A 19,649-nucleotide genomic window follows, 5' to 3' on the forward strand; every position below is an offset into this window, starting at 1 on the left:
CAGGAAGTGTTAATTTTAGAGTGAATTTAATGTGTGTGTGAGTGAGAGAGATTGAACAATACCTGCAGCTTTATAACCAAGTTTGAAAACTAAAACTTGTTTTTTTTGTTCCACGGAATTTGTCCGTTTGAGTATATAGAGGAAGATTATAGAGGAAGATCTTAAGTATCGAGCACAACCTTTTAATATGAAATAAAACTACAACACTCTGTAACTAAGCAACCAATCTACTTCCTGCTTACACCAGCACCCGCATGCCCAGTGTACGTGAATAGTCATGTGATATTGGTTGTCAGGAGTGCTGGTATGGATGGAAATCATGTCGTAAATGATGGTCAAATGGCCGTGTGGACGAAGATGGTTTTCGTTTTAAAACCCTGTTGATGAACATGTTCAGTGGTTCAGCTGTCAAATGTAGTTGTAGTTATGGTCATTAAGTAACAGTCTGTCATTAGCGTTGCATAATCCTGTAATGATTTTGCCGTCCTCTTTCAAGAGAGTAGACCCACATCTGGTCTTATGCTCGTTTATGATCTTGTCTACAACCTAGAGCAGAGACCTGTTTGTTCAGATGGTTCATGGTGCTGAGACAGAAACAGACTAACATAGACAGCAGGTATCATTCTGTGTGTTGTTATTCAAAGGCAGCAGTGAAGAAACAGCATTGTTGCTCTTACAGACTTATTCCATAACTGCAGCTCAGAATAACATGAACATTTGCGATGGCCTTTTGATGAGAAAAACTCCAACACACTGTTAATCAGCTGCAGGTAACTTAGAAACTTTCTGAAAAAAAGACCATTTCAATTATTAACTCGTCTTCTCCTCCTGCAATGGCAAGAGGAACAATCTTATCAAACTAAATAGCAAAAAATACTCAAACTATATATTAGAGAAGTAATAACTTATTTTAACTTTACATTTTATTAAGCGGATAAAACCCGGATGAACGAATCTGCTCCTCACGGTTTGCGTATTCAATATATTAAAGGTGTCACAAAAGTGTCTGAAGACCTCTTTTGAACACTATAGTCATTGAACTCAACACTATAAGAGGGACACCACCAGAAATCATGAAGCATTTGACTGTATGGTGTGGGAGTACTAACGATGCAAGGATTTGCTTTGGGAATATTTCCACTGATTGAGTCAAGTTACATTCTGGTTTTATTGCCGAATGGTTGTCATGTCGCGCATTTCCAACAGTAGAACAGAACAGGGTCGTGTCTCTTACTTTTTGCTTTGATTCAAGCCTCAGAATAAATAATCAGCTAAAGGGAATTCAGACAAGTACCAGAACATAAGATTTCATTCTATGCAGATGGTGTACTATTGTTTATGAGTGATCAGTTGTAATCAGCAGTTTTTTTTCTTGTTTAAAGAATTACAAAAAGAAACTGAAAAAGTAGAAATCATCAATGACACATCTATCCAATTTTTAAAGACAGTAACTGTTTTCTGGTTTAGTATATTTATCTTTTCCCTGTGAATATTCAGAGGCCTGAGTAAAGTTGAATCGTGAATTCTGAACACACAGTTTCACAATGCAATAGATGAGTTGATTGGACATCTTGGGCACCCTGGTCCCTTAATTATCAAAGTAAAGTCTTAAAGATGGGTTTTCTGGGAACAGTTGAATCAGTTCTGTAGTCTTATTGCTTAAGGCATAATAATTCACAAGGCTTCTCATGAAACATACATTTCTGTACCAAAAAAAGATTCATCCTGCCATTCAAACATTCATCCAGCCATCTGCTGAAGTTTTTGTTGCACTAAGAAAAAGAATATTTTTTCTTGTAAAACAAATACTTGACTTCCCAAAGTGTATGTCCTATTATCCGGTGGTCTTGTACTGTGGGGTGCTGCTATACTGCTGATCCGGTGAGATATTTATCCTCCTCACGTTCAGCTCTGCAGCAAAGGCCCGAGCCTTCTGGTAAAAGAAGAGAGAGAGCTCCCGGTCTATTAGGAAGTTGTGGTAGATGGTGGCAAGGCGGGTGCACAGCTGAAGCTGAGACTTCTTGTTGCCCAGATCCATGGCTGCAGCCAGAGCCAGGTGGTAGTAGCCTGCAGCATCAAATGGGTCCTGTAGAGATAACAGCAACATGTTAGCTAGCTTTCAAGCTAACAAGACAATAGTCCCCTTTACTACAGCAGCTCATCTCAGGAACTAAACTAGTAGTCCTCTTTGTGCGTTCCTACGTTCAGCACCGAGCGTTCCCTGATCCTTGGCCATCAGAAAGCACAAACCCCACAACAGGTATTCTTGGGGACAAGGAACCACGGCTGATGAACTATAATAAGACCATGTTTCCTTTAATGGAAACTAACTAGAACATCTAATAGAGCTCTAATCCAGGTAAAAATAACAAATAAGAAATGTCACATATTTGCAAGGATTGAAAATGAAACGTTAAGAAGCTCAAGAGCAACTATTTTCAACTGATATTCTAAGATATATATATATATATCTTTTTTTTTTTAAATGTTTCACATAATGAGAGCACTACCTCTGAACTTCTGTCTGTGCGTGTCACATTGTGCTAGTAGTAATTAACAGATTAACATATCTATAATTTAATCCCTTACCTTCAGGTCATAGAATATGATGTCCCCCAGCGTCTGGTACACCCGAACATAGTACAGTGTTTCCTCATCAAACAGCAGAGGTGTTGGACAGAGGGTCAGGGTTTTCAGGTAATAGTGTTCAGCCAGTTCATACTGGTCCAGACAGTGGTACAGAGAGGCTAGACGATGGTAAGCCACACGCTCATTCAGGTACTCACCTGTATGTACAACCACACACAAAGATAGACACAGTTATTCTGTTATGGCACATGACTTCAAACTCTTCAGGATATCTGGAAGTTCAGTTATCAATTTGCCTGTGCACCACTGGTTTAGAGCAACACATACCAACAACTACTAGCCAGAATAGCATGACATTTCATACTGATGTTTGTGGTTCAGAGAGGAAGATTTCTAAAGGCCCAAATGCACAGAAAGCATCTGAAGTGCACGTTTTGAAATACACATATTGTTTTAAATGGGCAAACACGCACCGAAAGCTAGCTGGTTGTGGTTGGCAAATTTTTATTTTACGAAACTAAATGTAATCTAATGGACAGGAAATTTGCAAAGCATGGTCCCTAGAGGATGAACCAGTCATGAACTTTCCTTTTGCATAAGATATCTTATAATTTTGTTTATGAATTGCCATTCAACCTGTTGATCACATTCAGGGCCCCAAAGGACTGACCCTTTAGATTTTCTTTTTGCCCCACCAGCAGGATAAACTTGACATTTTAAGTTCCACTGTTGGCAATTAGCTAAATCATCAGTATGTTGTTTATTCCTGAAAACGTAACTGTTGTGGACTGTTAGTGGATTTTATTGGTGATTTAGTGGACATTTGAATAGGTCCCCCCGACATGGAAACAACATAGGATTGAAAAATAAAAATAAAATTCATATTTTTATGAAACTTCGTTAAAGGATGTAGCATTAGCGGAGGAAGAACTCATTAAATGTTAGAGCAGAACCAAGTCACAGGGCGGATACATGCATTATTTTTTACTCACAGACACAACCTTAGCAGGGATCTGCGCTTGCCGAGTGTCCTTCTAGTTCATTAATACTTTTAGGGGCACGTTCACAAGCCAAAAGTCCATTCGGCTAGACCGTAACAGCGTGCAATTGATACATTTGGTTAATTTTCTATTTATTCTGGTTCGGTTTCACAGTGCAAAATTTGAATCAGACTAAATAAGAAAATAATTTGCCACTTTCTACGCAGGGAATCAGGGACTATAAAACACTGCTGTCAAAGTTGGTTCACTTTGACGCGTCACTGATCTACTTTGCACATGTTTCCCTCTCCAGATTTATGTCCAATGACTTTATACACCTCACCAACTTTGTGGACTTTATTTAGCATATTCTGTATGTTCTCTTTGACCCAGATGTCAAGCAAACATCAGACTTTTGCAGAAGTGAACCACACCACAGTTCCATTAAAATCGACTAAATGTCGGCTTGTGAAAGCGCTTAAAGTAGGTCTTTCTACAGATAATCAATGTAGTACTGATGGATGACAGTAATTGGACCATGTCTTCCTTTAAATAAAGGGTAAATACAACCTTAAAATAATATAGAAAAATCTAATCTTTGTGTTGGAGGTTTCCGTACCCAGAGTGATACTGATGTCCAGTGCAGTCTGAGCAAACTCCACAGCTTCCTCATAAAGCTTGAGACTGAGCATCAGTTCCGTCAACTTATTGCACAACCTCAGCCTGGAACGTACATTGCTGCTCTTCACTGCGATGGGCAGAGCACGGTCCTACATGGTGGATAAACAAAGATGCACAGAATATTTTAGCAGGCTTCTTATTTTCTTAGTTTTGATCATCATACCAAACAATAATAGTAATACTGTGATAGCACAAAAAGGCTATAGAGTGTATGTAAGAAGTGGACGTAGTCACGATGATATTGGTTTGTTGAATGCCATTTTGAAGCCTCGAGTTCGGCATTTTGTATAAGGCCAACTTGGTTTTTGGTTGTCGCCATCTTGTTTCTTTGCAACCAGAAGTGATATGAGAGTATCATAATTTTATCTTCCATTCAATTATAATTCTTTTTGGACCCCTGCTCTAAAACATGGATAAATAGTACAAACCTACATCCGAACTAACTTGGATTGTGATAAAGGATGCTGTATTATGCCGCCACTGGAAGATGAGACCAGTAGTAGTGATTGTAAATTGTAAGGTAAGGTAAATTGTAAGGTAACGATAAAGTAACATGTTTAAATATTTGTGTCGACTCAGTGTTTTATCCAGTCCATACCCTGTAGAAGGTGATAGCCTTGTCCCGGTCCTGGCTACTGTTGAAGAAAATGTCTCCTGCAGCTTCCAGAAGCTTCAGGATGAACCCAGTGTCTCCTGTACTCAGAGCGACATCCTGAGCTACCTGACAATGAAATCGACAAAAACACAGTTTTAGTTTATCCGTCAAAGACAGCACAAAACTGAAACTAACTGAGCAGCCACTTCAATAGGACACCAAAAACACAAATTACAACCGTGACAATCTCTTCGGGCGGTCGCTGAGACTAGAAAAGTGCTATATTAATTTAGGAAGCGTTTATCTACTCACGGACAAGAGGCTCTTGCTCGTGACGTAAACATTAATGGTGTCATCCTCAGCTGTGTTGTAACGTTAGCTAGCTCAGTGTGCTAGTTGAGCTAGCCTCATCGAGTATAGATGCATGCTTCCTTCTGCACGGTGATATGGTGAGTGTCATTTGATAGAAAGAAAATAGTTCCTAGATGAAACTGCTAACAACCAGGTTTACGATTGAGTTATAAAGGTTTCGTAGATTGTGCCTCAACTGATAGACACGATCACAATAGTTGCAATGCCTACACAGCTGCTCTCAGACCTGAACGTAAAGGTCCACAAGTTCAGTCTGGTCCACCAGGCGGTAGATGTTTCCCGCTTGCAGCCAGCCGTACGCTTCCTTCTCCCTGCAGCCCAGGTCGATGAAAATACCCAGACTGGTCTTGGTGTAGTCGAGAGCCGCCCTGTATGCCCTGAAAACAGTCAGAGACTTAGATTAGTCCTGTAGGAGCCAATATGAGTCTATTTTTCTTTTTCTTTTACATTTGTCGCCTATATCAAGTGTGACCACAGGTGGCAGTGCAGATTAGTGTGGCAGGTGAAGTGTAAAATGGTAAACTCAAGTTTAAACTCATCATTAACAATGTCAAACTAACAGCTGAGGTTCATTTTCATAATGATTGCAATTTGAAAACACAGTCTATTAAAAGATAGTGGCTTAAATGCTTACACTTTTGTATACTCTCATCTGAAAAAACAACAGCATTGTATTTAGCTGTTTTATCGGAAAAACCCTCTTTGACAGGGGCAAATAAGAGCATAAGTACATTTTGTATTGGATCTATTCCAGCTACACACACACAAACACACACACAACCCTATACTTCAATCTTTGTGAGGAAACTCATTGACATAATGCATTCCATAGCCCCTTACCCTAACCTAATCTGAACCTTAAAACCCTTTGAGGTAGTGAGGACTGACCAAAACGTCCTCTCTATAAAAAATGTCCTCACTCTGAGGGTCTCAAACGCACACTGGTCCTCACAAAGATAGTTGTACAGGTACACACACACACACACACACACACACACACACACACACACACACACACACACACACACACACACACACACACACACACACACCCACCTTTCTGTGCCCAGAGTGAGATAGAGCTGACTGATGGCTACCAGTGCTTCTCCCTCCTGTCCTCTGTCTCCTGTGTGTCTCAGCAGCTGGACCTGGTGCTGGCTGTAGACGATAAACTGGGCCTGGTCTGGACTCTCACACCCATACAGATGGCACAGGTGTCTGGTTGCAGTGAGCTGGCCTGGCAATGAGTGAAAGTCCAGTCCAGTTCATTGAGAGGAGCTCAAGTAATAAAAAAGACGCACAGTGTGGGACTTACATACTTACAGTCTAACAGGTTGGCATTGATGGCCAGCAGCAGAGCCCATTCGTAGCATCCTTTCCCAAAGTCCAGCTGGTGCTGCTTCACATAGTGCTGACCCAGCTCCAGCAGCACTGTGATGAAGTTCGCCTCGTGACCTTCTTTGTCCAGCTCAGAGAAGAGCTGCACGGCCTCAGTCAGGTGTCTCTGTGCCAGTCCTTTAGCTCCAGCCTTTAGACATAACAGCCCTTCACAAGGAGGAAGCAGAGTCATTTCAGAGAACTGAAGTTCATTGGAAGAATCATGAGTTAAGGGGAGATACTACAGGTGAAAAAGGTAAAAAAACAACAACTAATAGATGAAACTTCTCCAGTTGATTACTTGCATTCAGACAATATTTTTTGTATTACAATTTTTCTAAAATGTTATCTTTAAATATGCAAATGAGGCATTATCTAAAATTAACTTTTTGGTGAATTTAGAAGAAATTTACTGACGCAAATAGACAAAGTAGTAAAATAAACACCAAACTGTGTGTTTTTGATGTTTTCTTTCCACTAGTCTTAAAGAAGACATGTTATGGAAGCAAAATTGACCAGTGCTTGAAAAACAATGTTTTGCCGGTAGTGTCTCCCTTGAAGAAGCATTTACTTTCTTACCCAGGTTAGCCTGAGCTTCAGCCCAGTTTGGTATGTCCTCATACTCTTGGCAGATGTCCACAGCAGCCTGGTAGCTCTCTGCCGCCCTCCGGAGGTCACCCATGCACCGAAATGCCACGCCACGCATGTTGAGGACCACGCCTTTGTGTTAAATCAAACACATTTACTTTAAGCGTAATGAAATCAGTTGTTGCCTGCCGATCGACACTGATTATTTTATTTCAATCAATCATATGTTTACATCTTCAAAAAAGTTGGCCAATTTCTTCCGTTCAAACATTGTCCTACCGCAGCCTATATTAGAGTCAAAATAATACCAGGGGCACCAGTCATAATATGTTGAGCGTTGAATTAGGAAGTAGTTCAATTAACATTAATAACAGGCAGTTAGGTAACAACTTTAATGTTTGAATTATTTACTTTCAAATTAGTAGTTTAATTTCTTAAAACAGATTACTCCTGTGGTTGTCTAGTGCACTCTTATTTCCACTAACTTTTCCAGACACCTTGTCTCGGACTGGCTTAGTTTGCTAGCTTATCAGTGAACATGAAAAACCAAACATATGTATTTCAGTCGGTCAAATACAGTTACGTTCTAAATGAATAACAATAAAACAGCCGCACTGCAGTTCGGAGACAGACGAAAGTTTTCAGTGCCCTTTTCCAACTCTGCATGTCTCTTTTAACGCTCAACAGTAAGTACAAAAAATGCACATGACGTGTTGAAAATTGCGCGTCAAACTACATTTTTTGCTTAACTGTCAAATTCCTAGATTGTTGTCACGGAAATGCAACCAGGAATGGCCAAATTAAACTTGTCGAGTATCTGACTTTAGTTCCTGTGGCTTATGATTAGTTCTTGGAAATATTTGCTTTTAAAACACACTGTAACTGTTAATTTTTTAAAAACAATTAAGCCCACCGACCTTCCTGAGGGGTAGTGCAGTGTTCGGGCATGGAGGCGAGGACTGAGTCCAGGATATCCAAAGCAACATCCGGCTGCTTGTTGTCAATGTGAAGCCATGCCAGCCAGATGAGGGTACCGTTTCTCTCTGGGACTGAGATGGGGGATCTCTGCGACGGTGGATTGCTGTCGATGAGAGTATGCATGTGGCCGATAGCGTGCCCGACCATTCTGTGCTTGCAAAAGAGTTGGCAGAGACAAACAGTAAGCTGGTGGCTCAAAACATGGTGCTGATCACTTGCTCCTCCTTGAACTTTGTTAGAAGAGAGGGCTTGGTGTAAATAGGGAGCCACTTGAGGTGGGATAGTGGCTTCCTGTTCTGTGATCCCATTCAGTCTGTTGACATTGTCCAAAAATAGAACCATGCTGCTAAGGCAGTCTGTCAGTGTGGCAGAGGGCTGCTGAGAAGCTCTCCTGGCTGAACTGACACTGAGGTGGGGAAGTTGGAGTTCGGTGTAGAGCCTTCCCAGGGCGAGGTATTCATGACTGGGTGAGAGGCCCCATGTTCTTTGCTCTTCAGCGCAAAGAACAAGCAGTCTCTCAAGATAAGGAACAACTCGTACCCCTTCAGCACGAGTCCAGTGGTGCTTCGCCAATAGATGACAAGCCCGGGCCTCAGCCATCTTGTTGTGAGACAGAACAGCTTTCTTGAGGATGTATTTAAGAGCAGAGTTGTCCTCTAAGCATTCCAGGCAGTCTGGGATGCCCAATAGCAAAGCAACAAGTCGCTCTGTCAGAGCAAAGAAACTCTCTGTATTTTTCTGCAAAAGGTATATGGTGACCAGGTTGGAGTAGATGCTGGCCAACAGCCTGAGGTCCACGAAGCCTTCTCGTGGCACGCTGAGGGCTTCTTCAAAGTAGACCCGGGCCTGGCTGAACTTTGACCTTCCAACACAGAGCTTACCCAGCAGAAAGCACAAACGAGTATGTGACCAAAAGAGTCGCTTCTTCCTGGCTGTTTCCCTGGCAACACCCAGGAAGGCAATCAGCTCGTCCTCGTCCGAGTGACCGGTGAAGGTGGAGGAGGCCAGGAGTTCAGAACTCAATCCATACAGGGTGCCAAACTCTATTTTGTAGTCTTGTCCCTCCAAGAAAGAGAAAAGCACAATGAAGATTTCAGTGTTGTTTTCTCCTTCTACAACCGGGTGAACAGTAAAACAGGGAGGACTGTTTGCTTCTGGAGCCAGGACAGAGTCCTCTAGAGTCCCATTCACGGTCCGTATGGAAGGTGGCAATGTGTCTTTTCCTTGATCAAGAAACCTCTGAATATTTCTCTTCAAGTCAGTCTGCTGGGGATCAACTTTGCTTGAAGAGCTGACTGTAAAAGAATAATTGCAGGAAAAAAGTTATGAAATAGATAACACAGTTATTTGATAATTACCATAGGTGCCAATACTTACGTGATGTTTCTTTCTCAGAGTCTTGGTAACTGATCATATCTGAGATTGAACAACACAAAGTGCAAGACAGTGAATGAGAAAATCTCAACAATTGGTAATTAAAGCATGTCGATGTCAATCTGAACACTGTGCAAGTCGTTCATGCTGTAAGCTTTAGATGCATGGTATTAATTCAAGCTACTTTTCTCCAGTTAGACTGCAGCATTAAGTGTTGAATCGTAATTTGGTTATATCTTGACTATTTATTTAGCACCAACAGGTCAAAGTTTTCACTTATTCACTTGACTATCTCAACCACTTCCGGATGGATTGCCATGAAATTTGGCGCACACATTTATGTCCCCCACAGGATGGATTGTAATAACTTTGGTGACCCTCTGACTGATCATCTAGCGCCATCATCTGGTCAAATGTCAGTTTGTCAAATACTGTTTTATGACCAAATACCTGCAAAACTAGTGACATTCCCATCAGCCTCAGCTGAGTTTAGTGCTAATTAGCAAAGTTAGCGTGCTAACACGCTAAACTAAAATGGTGACCATGATACAAATAATACTCATCACATGTTAACATTGTTCTTGTTAGCATGTTAGCATGTTGACATTAACATCTAGCTCAAGGCACCACTGTCTCTAAGTCGAGCCTAACAGAGCAGCAACAGAATATTTTGGTTAACTTGTTGGATTTTTTGGACACATGACACAAATATGTATAAATCAGTGTGACCTATGAGTCCTTTCTGTCTCACCAAGTTTGTAGTTATGACCAATATCATTTTGAGATTTCTTCTTCAATAAGGCATTTGTTTCCTCTATGACTTTGTCTTCTTGCAGACTGAAGAACGTCCCTTCCTCCCCGTCCAAAAAAATATCTGCTGAGCTGGAAGGGTGACGAGTAGAATAAGATACAGTAATTACATTTACTCTATTGTATACACACAGTACTATTGGTGATACACTCACTCATAAATGTCAGCGGACGGTTTCACCAGGCTTGTCTTGACCAGACCCACTTCTCCTGTCGCCTCCTTCCTCCCTGTGAACCAATCAAAACAAGATACCAGAAGTCCCACGATGATGATGCGATCACCGGATGCCACGCTGAGCTCATCTGGGCCCTCAGCATCATACTCCACTGTGACCAGACAGGTTCCTCTGGCTGAACAGAGGAAAAGGATAATATGAGACAAGATGTCCCACAACTTTCAGTAAACACTGACCACAAAATATCACTGGGGACCTTAAAGGGGTGTTTACAATAATAAAAGTGGTTGAGATGTCAGCTGGATTGTAATTACTGAAAGCAGATAACCTCTCAGTTGAATAATAAGATGTAGTGTACATGCTGAAAACTGTTTTGCAGTAATTTAAAGAGATAGATATCAAAACAGTTGAAACGTCATTTTGCATCTAACCACTGAAAGCAGTTGAATGGTTAGTTGAAGAGTGAACGTTGACAGAGTGAATTTCACCATAATCATTTCACCACTTCTTAACATTTTGCCAGAATTGTATATGTTTCTGAAATTCTTTCTGGGTGAAACTATCCTCAATAGATTTTACTGCACTTACCAAACTGCAGAGGGAATCCACAGGAGGGTTTGCCATCACCAACTAAAATGCTCTCTGCACAGGATTTGAGAAACCATCTGTGGACAGATGGGATCATGTGAGCACCTCATATCGTCTACCGTAGGGTCTCGGATCAGAGACACCAGACCTGTGTGTGGATGGGACTTACTGATGAAAAGGGACAACTGGCTCTAGAACAGGTTTGGGGGCAGTGCCTCGGGCGCCATCGGCCAGGCAGAGGACGGTCCACCCTGAGCCCAGGAAGGGAGGCTCAAACTGGGCTATGTCTCCCTGTTCCAGGTACAGGTCACCTCCAGAGGTGGAGCTGTCAAACATCTGGTTGGTACTACAACTAGCAAACAATGAACCTGAGGACAGAGAGAGAGAGAGAGAGAGAGAGAGAGAGAGAGAGAGAGAGAGAGAGAGAGAGAGAGAGAGAGAGAGAGAGAGAGAGAGAGAGTGTGCATGTGAAATGTCAGCATGTCAAGTATTCTAAAATGTATAGTTTTTCAGTTATTTACTAGATCATTTTGAGGTAATCATCGGCAGAGGTGGGTTGTAGCGAGTTAAAATTACTCCGTTACATGTATTTAAGTAACCTTTTTGAGTACATTTCTACTACTCTACTGCGTTCTGTCGTAACGGTCTGTCTTCACACCTTCCTGCATGAGGATGCCTTTGTAGATCAGGTTGAGAGTGTCCTCCTGAATGGAAACCTCGATTGCGATGTCCTCCTCCAAAGAGCTGAGCCAAAACTTCTGGTCCCACAACAGATTCTCCATGCACTGACCCAGGAAACCTGGAGGAGAGGAGAGGAGATGTGAGTGAATCCACTCATATTCTGAACTGTAACCACTGGCATCATCTTTACAACAGCAGCACAAGCAGTAGTAGCAGCAGCAGACCTGTCCAGTGCGCCATAGCTCACAAAGTACATTCCTGCATTCCTTCCTGCAGAAGTTAGCTACAATGCCCAAGAAAAAAACATGTCAAAGCTATTTAAATATACCATAATATCACTAGAAATGTGCACTCAGTAGAGTGCAGATCTCCGCCAGGTGTGACTGCCACGACCACTGCTGTATTGTCCATACAAAATATGGACGCAGTCTCTGCAACGCGCTTTTGGAGCCAGCGTCAAGTGGCCATTTGAAGGACTGCTGGCTTCATTTCTCAGCACTGGTAATTGTGTGATTGAATGAATACAACCCATAATTGGTAGCTGGAGGTCAACGATGCACTAAGCCAGGGGTGGCCAACCAGTCAGAGACCAAGAGCCACATTTTTTACTGTGTTACCGCAAAGAGCCACATCATACACATGGGCACACATGAACATCACCCTATCCCTTCCTCACACACACACATACCTTTGCTCAGCCAGATTTATTGTAAATGTCACACACCAATATGATAATGACAGAAATTGACTCCTAAGACCACAGGCCAGTCATTTTCAACAATGAACATTGTGTACACCAGGGGTGTCAAACTCATTGTCGCTCTGGGGCCACATCAGCATCATGGTTGCCCCCAAAGGGCCGGTTGTCGGCGGGGGGGGGGGGTGCTGCTGCTCCTTCTTCGTCGGTGGGGAGGGGGGCTGCTGCTGCTGCTGTCACATACGCTGGTGGAGGTGTGCGCGGCGCGTGCGGATCGGGGAGGAGCTCCGCCTTGCGCGATACAACGGATATTTGTAAATTGTCCGACTTTTACATTTTTACTTAAAGCGGGGCTTTCAAACAGTCCGTCTCGGCGTTAAATGGGTCGACGAGGAACGTAATCTGTGGCCGCACATGCGCGTTTGACGAAAATACCGTATTTAACTCAAGCGAAGCGAACACGAACATTAAAAAAACACAAATACAAACTTCGATATGAACGTAAGAGCCGCATGAAACCGGGCAAAGAGCCGCATGCGGCTCGCGAGCCGCGGGTTGGCCACCCCTGCACTAAGCTGTGTTATCACCAGCGGCCCCTATTGGCCGAGGGCCGGTTAAGAGTGGTGGGTGGGAAGTCAGTAGTTAATGGCAGTATAAAACAGTTTTGAGAAAGTGTTAGTCACCACACAGCATGTGGCTGGCCACTCAAAATAGTTTGCAGTTTGCTGCAGCACAATGTGAGATACACACAGACACACAGGCGCACACTCACTCACAGACACACACACACTGTGTGATCACATAATCCTCCTGGCAGAAATAATTATACAATTATTTTATTTTGCCTTTTTGCCTTATTGCAAATACTTAAGTTCAAATCCCACTGTTAGTGACAACTACAACTATACTACTGTGATCCAAACCTACCTATTGTGTAGTATGTGGTGAACTTCCATATTTCCTCAAATGTTTTGAATGTCACAAGAATAACTTTCTCTTCACTGTTGATGGAGATGAGATGAGTAGACAGCTCCTACAAACAGAGAACAGAAAAGAGTTTCATAAATTATACTTCTAAAATGAACGTTTCAAGCTTTCATTCTTATAACATCTTTGTATGATTTGTATTTCCAGGCTGAATTTAGGCCTGGTCGCCAGGTGTGTGTGTGTGTGTGTGTGTGTGTGTGTGTGTGTGTGTGTGTGTGTGTGTGTGTGAGTGTGTCATGAGCCGTACCGCGAACAGAGCGTTGACCTCGGTGCCGTCAGCTTGCAGAATGCGCAGTTTCCCTCTCAGCATTTCCTGCAACTCCTCGTCTGCAGGAAGACGCTCCGGACCCCCGACCACATCGAGCAGCAGCGGCAGGGCTGAACACACGCAACACCATCACCGTGTGGAATGTACCATGTTTGTCCTCTGGTCAGTTTGAATTGCATGACAAGTCACATCACATAGTGTGTAAAGGTGTCTATGTGAAAACAACGGTAATTTTGGAGGATTTGGGGCGTTATAACGATGTCAGAAACTTTATCATAACTCTCTTTAATTTGAACTGACTTTACTTCCACTTAATGTAAACACATAATATGTCATTGTCTGCTGCTAGGGGTCTCTCAATCAAAACAGAAAGTTTGGTGATGTGGTGAAGTATAGCGTCATGGATCATGGGAGTTGTTGTCTTTGGTGCAGTCAGCTTCTCCCGGTTAGCATTCCTTTGGATTCAGTAGATTATTTTACCACAGAGGTCTCCGCTCCAAAACAAACAGACCCGCTGATTAAAACCAGTAAAAACACTGAATAAAGCAGCTTCACGTTTAAAAATGTGTGTTGCTCAAATGCTGTGCGAGCCGAACATTTGCTCGGCTTGTTTCTCTGATAGATCAAAACGTGCAACGTCTAAAATCCTTAATCTGCTTAAAATATAAAGTTAAAAACCACCACGATCTACAAAGTGAATGGTAACAATGCGGCTTAAACCTAATTAAAAAGTCAATTTATGATCATCTTCTCACATGACTAAAGGGGATATGGGGGACCGGATGAATCTCACCGTTACCGTCATTCAAATGACAGATTTCTCTAGTTTGAGAAGTGTTGGAATCATTTGGGACAATGTAAGCGCACAACTCAACAAAATATAGAAGGTCCAGTCTTTTTCAGACATTTGAATGTGTTACACATTAAACCTTTAACTCGCAGCAGCCTATAATATAGATTGATTTCTTATACAGGGGCAACTGCAGCATCCTTTACTCCATGAGTAGAGTCATTTACTATTTTCCTAACATCACTGGCCGTTAGAGGACACTACCTCTCTACCTCTCTTTGTTAATGTTTCTGCTGCTGTGGTGAAAACACTTAACTAGTGTTGGAAGAAAAGAAAGTTCTGGTATTTGTAGAACTGAGTTTTGACACCAGGTGGTCCTTCATCCCATAAGATACAGTAGAGCTTGAGGACAGAAAGTAGGACATTATTTTATAAAAGAGAAATAAATGCATCACACTGACAATGAACATCATTATGTGGTGAGTTTGATGACTGCTGGGACGGATGTTGGGGTTTGACACTGAGCTCCTTCTGATCATCTAGTAATCACAGTCGATGACGGCAGTGCGACTGACTCACAGATTAATAAGTGACTTCAGAGGAATTTACAGGTTCAAGGTATAAAAAAAATGTCCCACATGACTTTCCACTGAGGTCAAGTCATGTGACGGTGCAACGAAAAGCAATATTTTACGAGGCATTTCTTTATTCTTGTTATTTCCTCTCCAAAATACCACGAAGGGGCAGCTAGCAGGACTTCAGTTTGTTCTATGATAAACGTGAAATGTTAAATATTTAGTAATAACCATAGACTGTGTAAATTATAAATAAATCTTCATCTTGACAGCTTAACTACCGGCTGGTCCAACAATAGGCAAAGCGGTGGATCGTTGGTGGAGCTGAGGCGGGACCAGAGGACTCAGCAGACTCCTAGCTACCTGAGACGACAGCTACCATGCTCTTAATTATCCAAAACTATAAATCCTTAATATTTAACGGGTGAATTACATGAAAATTACCACCCACCCTATAAAGTTGTCATGAATGAAATGACCTATAGAGACCAAAACCTTTTTTATAAACTAGGCCATAAACATGTTTATTCCTGCTGTAAAGTTGGGCATGTTTGCCATAGACAGTGTATAAAAAGTGGACGTAGTTGTCGTGACGTCGCCCATTGGTTTGTAGAGTGTGGTTTTGAAGCCTCAAGTTTGGCATTTTGACCAGCGGCATCTTGGATTTTTGCAACCAGTGATCATATTTGGAATGCAGAGAAGTGACGTAGGGACGCCGTATAAGGCACAGCTACCTGTCAATCACAAGGAAGTCACGCTCTAAAGCATGCTTTACTCTAAATGGACCATAATTTGCCATGCTGTATTGAAGAAGACTTGAAACTAGAGATTGAGACCATAAACTCATGTTTACTTTCAAATGGGGGTCTATTGGTTTGACTCGTTTTGAAGCCAGCCTGAAGCAGCCATTGGCTTCTCAACACCGGAGGTTGCTGCATGGTAGTAACATTAAAAATAATATTTTTGGCACTAAGAGGCTCAGATTGTTATAAGTGTCTGACAACATTATGGAAGGAACCCTACAGAGAAATAAAACCTCTTAGTTTGACATTTGGCTTGATCCTGTCTATTAGTTATTGTGTGTCTTGCTGGTAGAAGTCTCATTCTGAATTCTTGCTCGAGGCTTAGGCCTCATTCCCATTGTCAATATCTGCTAAATATTTAGCCATAACATGGAAAATCTTTTAGGTAACACTAAGCTATGCTTTCTGAACCCCAACACAACAAACCCTGACAACACCAGCAAAAAACAAAGTTTCCCTTTAGGAGTCTACAGCTGTGCTGGCAGCTCTGTGAGGCTGCACATAAGCACAGTGGTGATTTGAGCTAAATGCTAACATTAGCATACAAACATGCCGATATTTATCAGGTATAATGTTTACCATCTCAGTTTAGCATGTTAGCATGCTCACATTTGCTAATCCTCACACTGGTTCAGCTGAGGCTGATAGGAACGCTATTAGTTTTGAAGGTTTTGAGCTGATGGCCAAATGCAAATATAGGAGTTGACCAAAGTCATTGGGATTTATTCTCTCAGCACCATGGACATATGTACCAAATTGTACGTCAATGCCGAATGGTTACAGGCCCAACCACATAACCGCAACGTCGCCGGTCCGATTCCATCTCCAGGGCCTTTGTTGCATGTCTTACCCCTCTCACCCCACGTTCCCAGTCTGCCTTTACACTTCCATCCGTCCAATAAAGGCCAAAAAATACATTATTTTAAACTCATCTCAAGCAGAAGAACAAGTTACCTGTTGGGACGTTTTCCTCACACGTTGACACAGTTCTCCTCAGACTTGAAGAATCTCTGGCGAAACCACGCACTGTTAACAACATGAAGGAGCATACTTTCATTTAAAGCACGATTACAGATCCCACTTTAGGAGATCTCATAACAGTTAGGTGAGATCTTGCACAACTTTTCCCCCCTCCGTGTCCCCTCCGGGTCTCCATAAGTTAGCTCATTGATAATGATGTAATGTAGATATTCTAATGGGGTTTGAATTGGTTTGTTTTCACATTCATCTGCTGAAGGAAAAAACCTCAAATCACTAAATCATAAATCACAAATTTGCCTCAGAGGTGTTTATAGTCTGTGCACATGCGCCGTCCTCTGTCCCGGGACATCATATTGGAAGACATAGGGAACATCACAACTGGTTTGGAGCCAACTACAGTCCAGTATGCAGCTGTGGAACCTTGAAGCCTCTAATGACACACTATATCTTGTGGCCAGTAAAACCAAAAAAATAAATATTCATTAATTCTGGATTTGTCAATGAGGGAGTATTGGAGGGGATGACATTTTTTGATTTTGAGAACAGGGTCATTTAAACCTATTACACTTTTATATTGTACAGAATATATTTGTCTTAAAGAATGTCTAGAGGGGATCTTTAAGATATTATAACAAATAAAAAAAGTAATTAGCGTGGACATTCAGGGATGGCTTTCATGCTAATTTGGTGCATTTGTTACCATAAAAGCTCCTGAAGCAGAGGACATAGTCCATCAATCTATATGACCCTTTTCAAACAAAACAAGATTATACAGATACTTTTTTATAGAATAATATATTATATAGTAATAATAAGTTATTATATTCTATCATAATATAGTTGGGTTTTTTTATCCACAAAATACTTTCATACAAATATTAGGCCATGGCTTCATAACGACTTTTATAATTGTATTTATTGAGACAATGATTTCATTTCACTGTGGCTCTGAAGTTCCTATTGTAGAAGTATTATATTATTAGTAGCCTCCATACCTCTTCTGCTGTGTCGGTTGGATTTCTCCGCCACCTGCCGGTGCTGCTGTCCGTCTGTAGAGATCTTTCTCCGGTACCCGCCGTCTCGGTCCGACATCTCCAAAACAACCGTGGAGTCTCCCCCAATCCCCGGTGACCAGTCAACACCTCACCATCACATGCTCACTGCGCGGTGCGGCCCACAGAAGTCCGCTCCAAGTACGAGAGACAGGAGCGTCAAGCTGACCACAGTACTGTCCCGGAGTTTCTTTTCAAAGTAAAAGTCCCTTTGATTACAAAAAACCGACCTCGACTGAGCTACAAGCCAGAACGTTTGAGTCCGAGGTTTCTAAAGAAACGAATTGCATGAGATCAAAATTGAAACACCTGTCTTTGGTGAAGGATTTTATCAAATTAACAAGTTTAAAAAATAGATTGTTTTCATATATTCTCTATATTTACACAATGGAAGAAACAAACACATGAATAATAGGCCACCTCTTCAAAACACTGTGAACCTGGAGATTCAGTTTATTAAAATGTGACCAATAATTATTATTTTGTATCACATTTTTGTTATTTTCTATGTATTCATATTATTATTAATTCAGTCTAACAAAGTTCTTGTATCTGTATTTATGAAATTGCTGTATTTTGTTAATTCACACTGTTAACTGTCTATTGGGGTTTGCATTGGTGGAAGTTGATATTTGGCCTTTTTTATTCACCTAATTAGTTGCTAATTTATTTACTTATTTGTATCTTTATGTATTTGTTCTTTTATTGATGAGTATGTATTTGCTGGCTATGAACTTAAGTTGCACACAGATGTTTGGCAGCAGCAGTTTAGTGTGTGACGGAGCGGGAAGTTGCATTCACTGAATTTCCTGTAATACTCCGGTTAACTTGACTCAAACTCTTTACTGTGACATCTAAAGCACTACAGGCCTCAACACTTATCAAATACAATCTGTTAGTGCTATTTCTTCTGTTGGTGTGTTTTTAATTCATAGTCATGATGCAGGTTGTATATTTGCACATCCCTTCAAATAACAAGATCCATTCTTTACTTTTAGGTAGATTCAAGTAGGAAACAGTTCCTACGATCCCTCCTCCAAATCCAAGTGTGCAGCTTTCAAGTTAATAATCACTCACTGAACAAATAAAGCTCAACCTCTAAATGGGACTGTGGGGGACACGGGGCTACTCTTTATTCATGCTCATACATAAAGGCCAGCTAGAATCATTTCCTACACATAACCTTGTATTTACCTTATTCTTTCTATCCTAAAAGTTCCCCCCAAAGTGTGTGTGTGTGTGTGTGTGGGGGGGGGGGGGGGGGGGGGGGGGGGGGGGTTTAATCCAGAGTGTGTGTGTGTGTTATTCCCTTAAACATCCCAGGAACAGACTCAGCATTTCCTTTCCTCCGGTCAGTTCCTCTGTCAGCTCAGCAATGCAGCCGAGCAGCAGCGGCGTTGCTCTAAAACTGGAGCGTTTATAACAGCAGACAACAGACAATCACAGGGACGGAGTCACAAGATACACCATGGCTCAGCAATTAAGTCATACGCATTCTGCAAGGCGTCATATAATACTTACTCCTTTTATTATTTTACTCCACACACAGTAGTTGTCAGATGACTAAGTGGTGTAAAGTGCAGCAGTCTTTAGTGTTATACGTGAGTGTAAATCCCTCAACGAATGATCTCTGCTTCACTTTTTAGACACCATGCAATAAGGTGAACTTTCACTGACTTCACAAATTGATCATTTACTTAAAGCTGC

The 19,649-nt window shown here is 41.7% G+C and overlaps 1 protein-coding gene across 1 annotated transcript; it reads right to left on the reverse strand.

Annotated features, from left to right (window-relative positions):
• Window positions 1–1,834: 1,834 nt before the first annotated feature.
• On the reverse strand, window positions 1,835–17,982 carry sh3tc1 (SH3 domain and tetratricopeptide repeats 1; the record flags this gene model as incomplete). Its single annotated transcript, XM_079184639.1, has 19 exons — window positions 1,835–2,086; window positions 2,590–2,786; window positions 4,189–4,339; window positions 4,849–4,971; window positions 5,444–5,594; window positions 6,274–6,454; window positions 6,541–6,762; window positions 7,174–7,314; window positions 8,100–9,455; window positions 9,538–9,576; window positions 10,286–10,416; window positions 10,500–10,695; window positions 11,109–11,185; window positions 11,278–11,476; window positions 11,767–11,907; window positions 13,414–13,519; window positions 13,721–13,851; window positions 16,864–16,935; window positions 17,886–17,982. The coding sequence occupies 19 exons, from the start codon at window positions 17,980–17,982 to the stop codon at window positions 1,835–1,837; spliced, it is 3,963 nt and encodes a 1,320-aa protein (XP_079040765.1).
• Window positions 17,983–19,649: the final 1,667 nt, after the last annotated feature.

Source organism: Pholis gunnellus (genome assembly GCF_910591455.1).
Source record: "Pholis gunnellus genome assembly, chromosome: 23".
Lineage (NCBI taxonomy): Eukaryota > Metazoa > Chordata > Actinopteri > Perciformes > Pholidae > Pholis > Pholis gunnellus.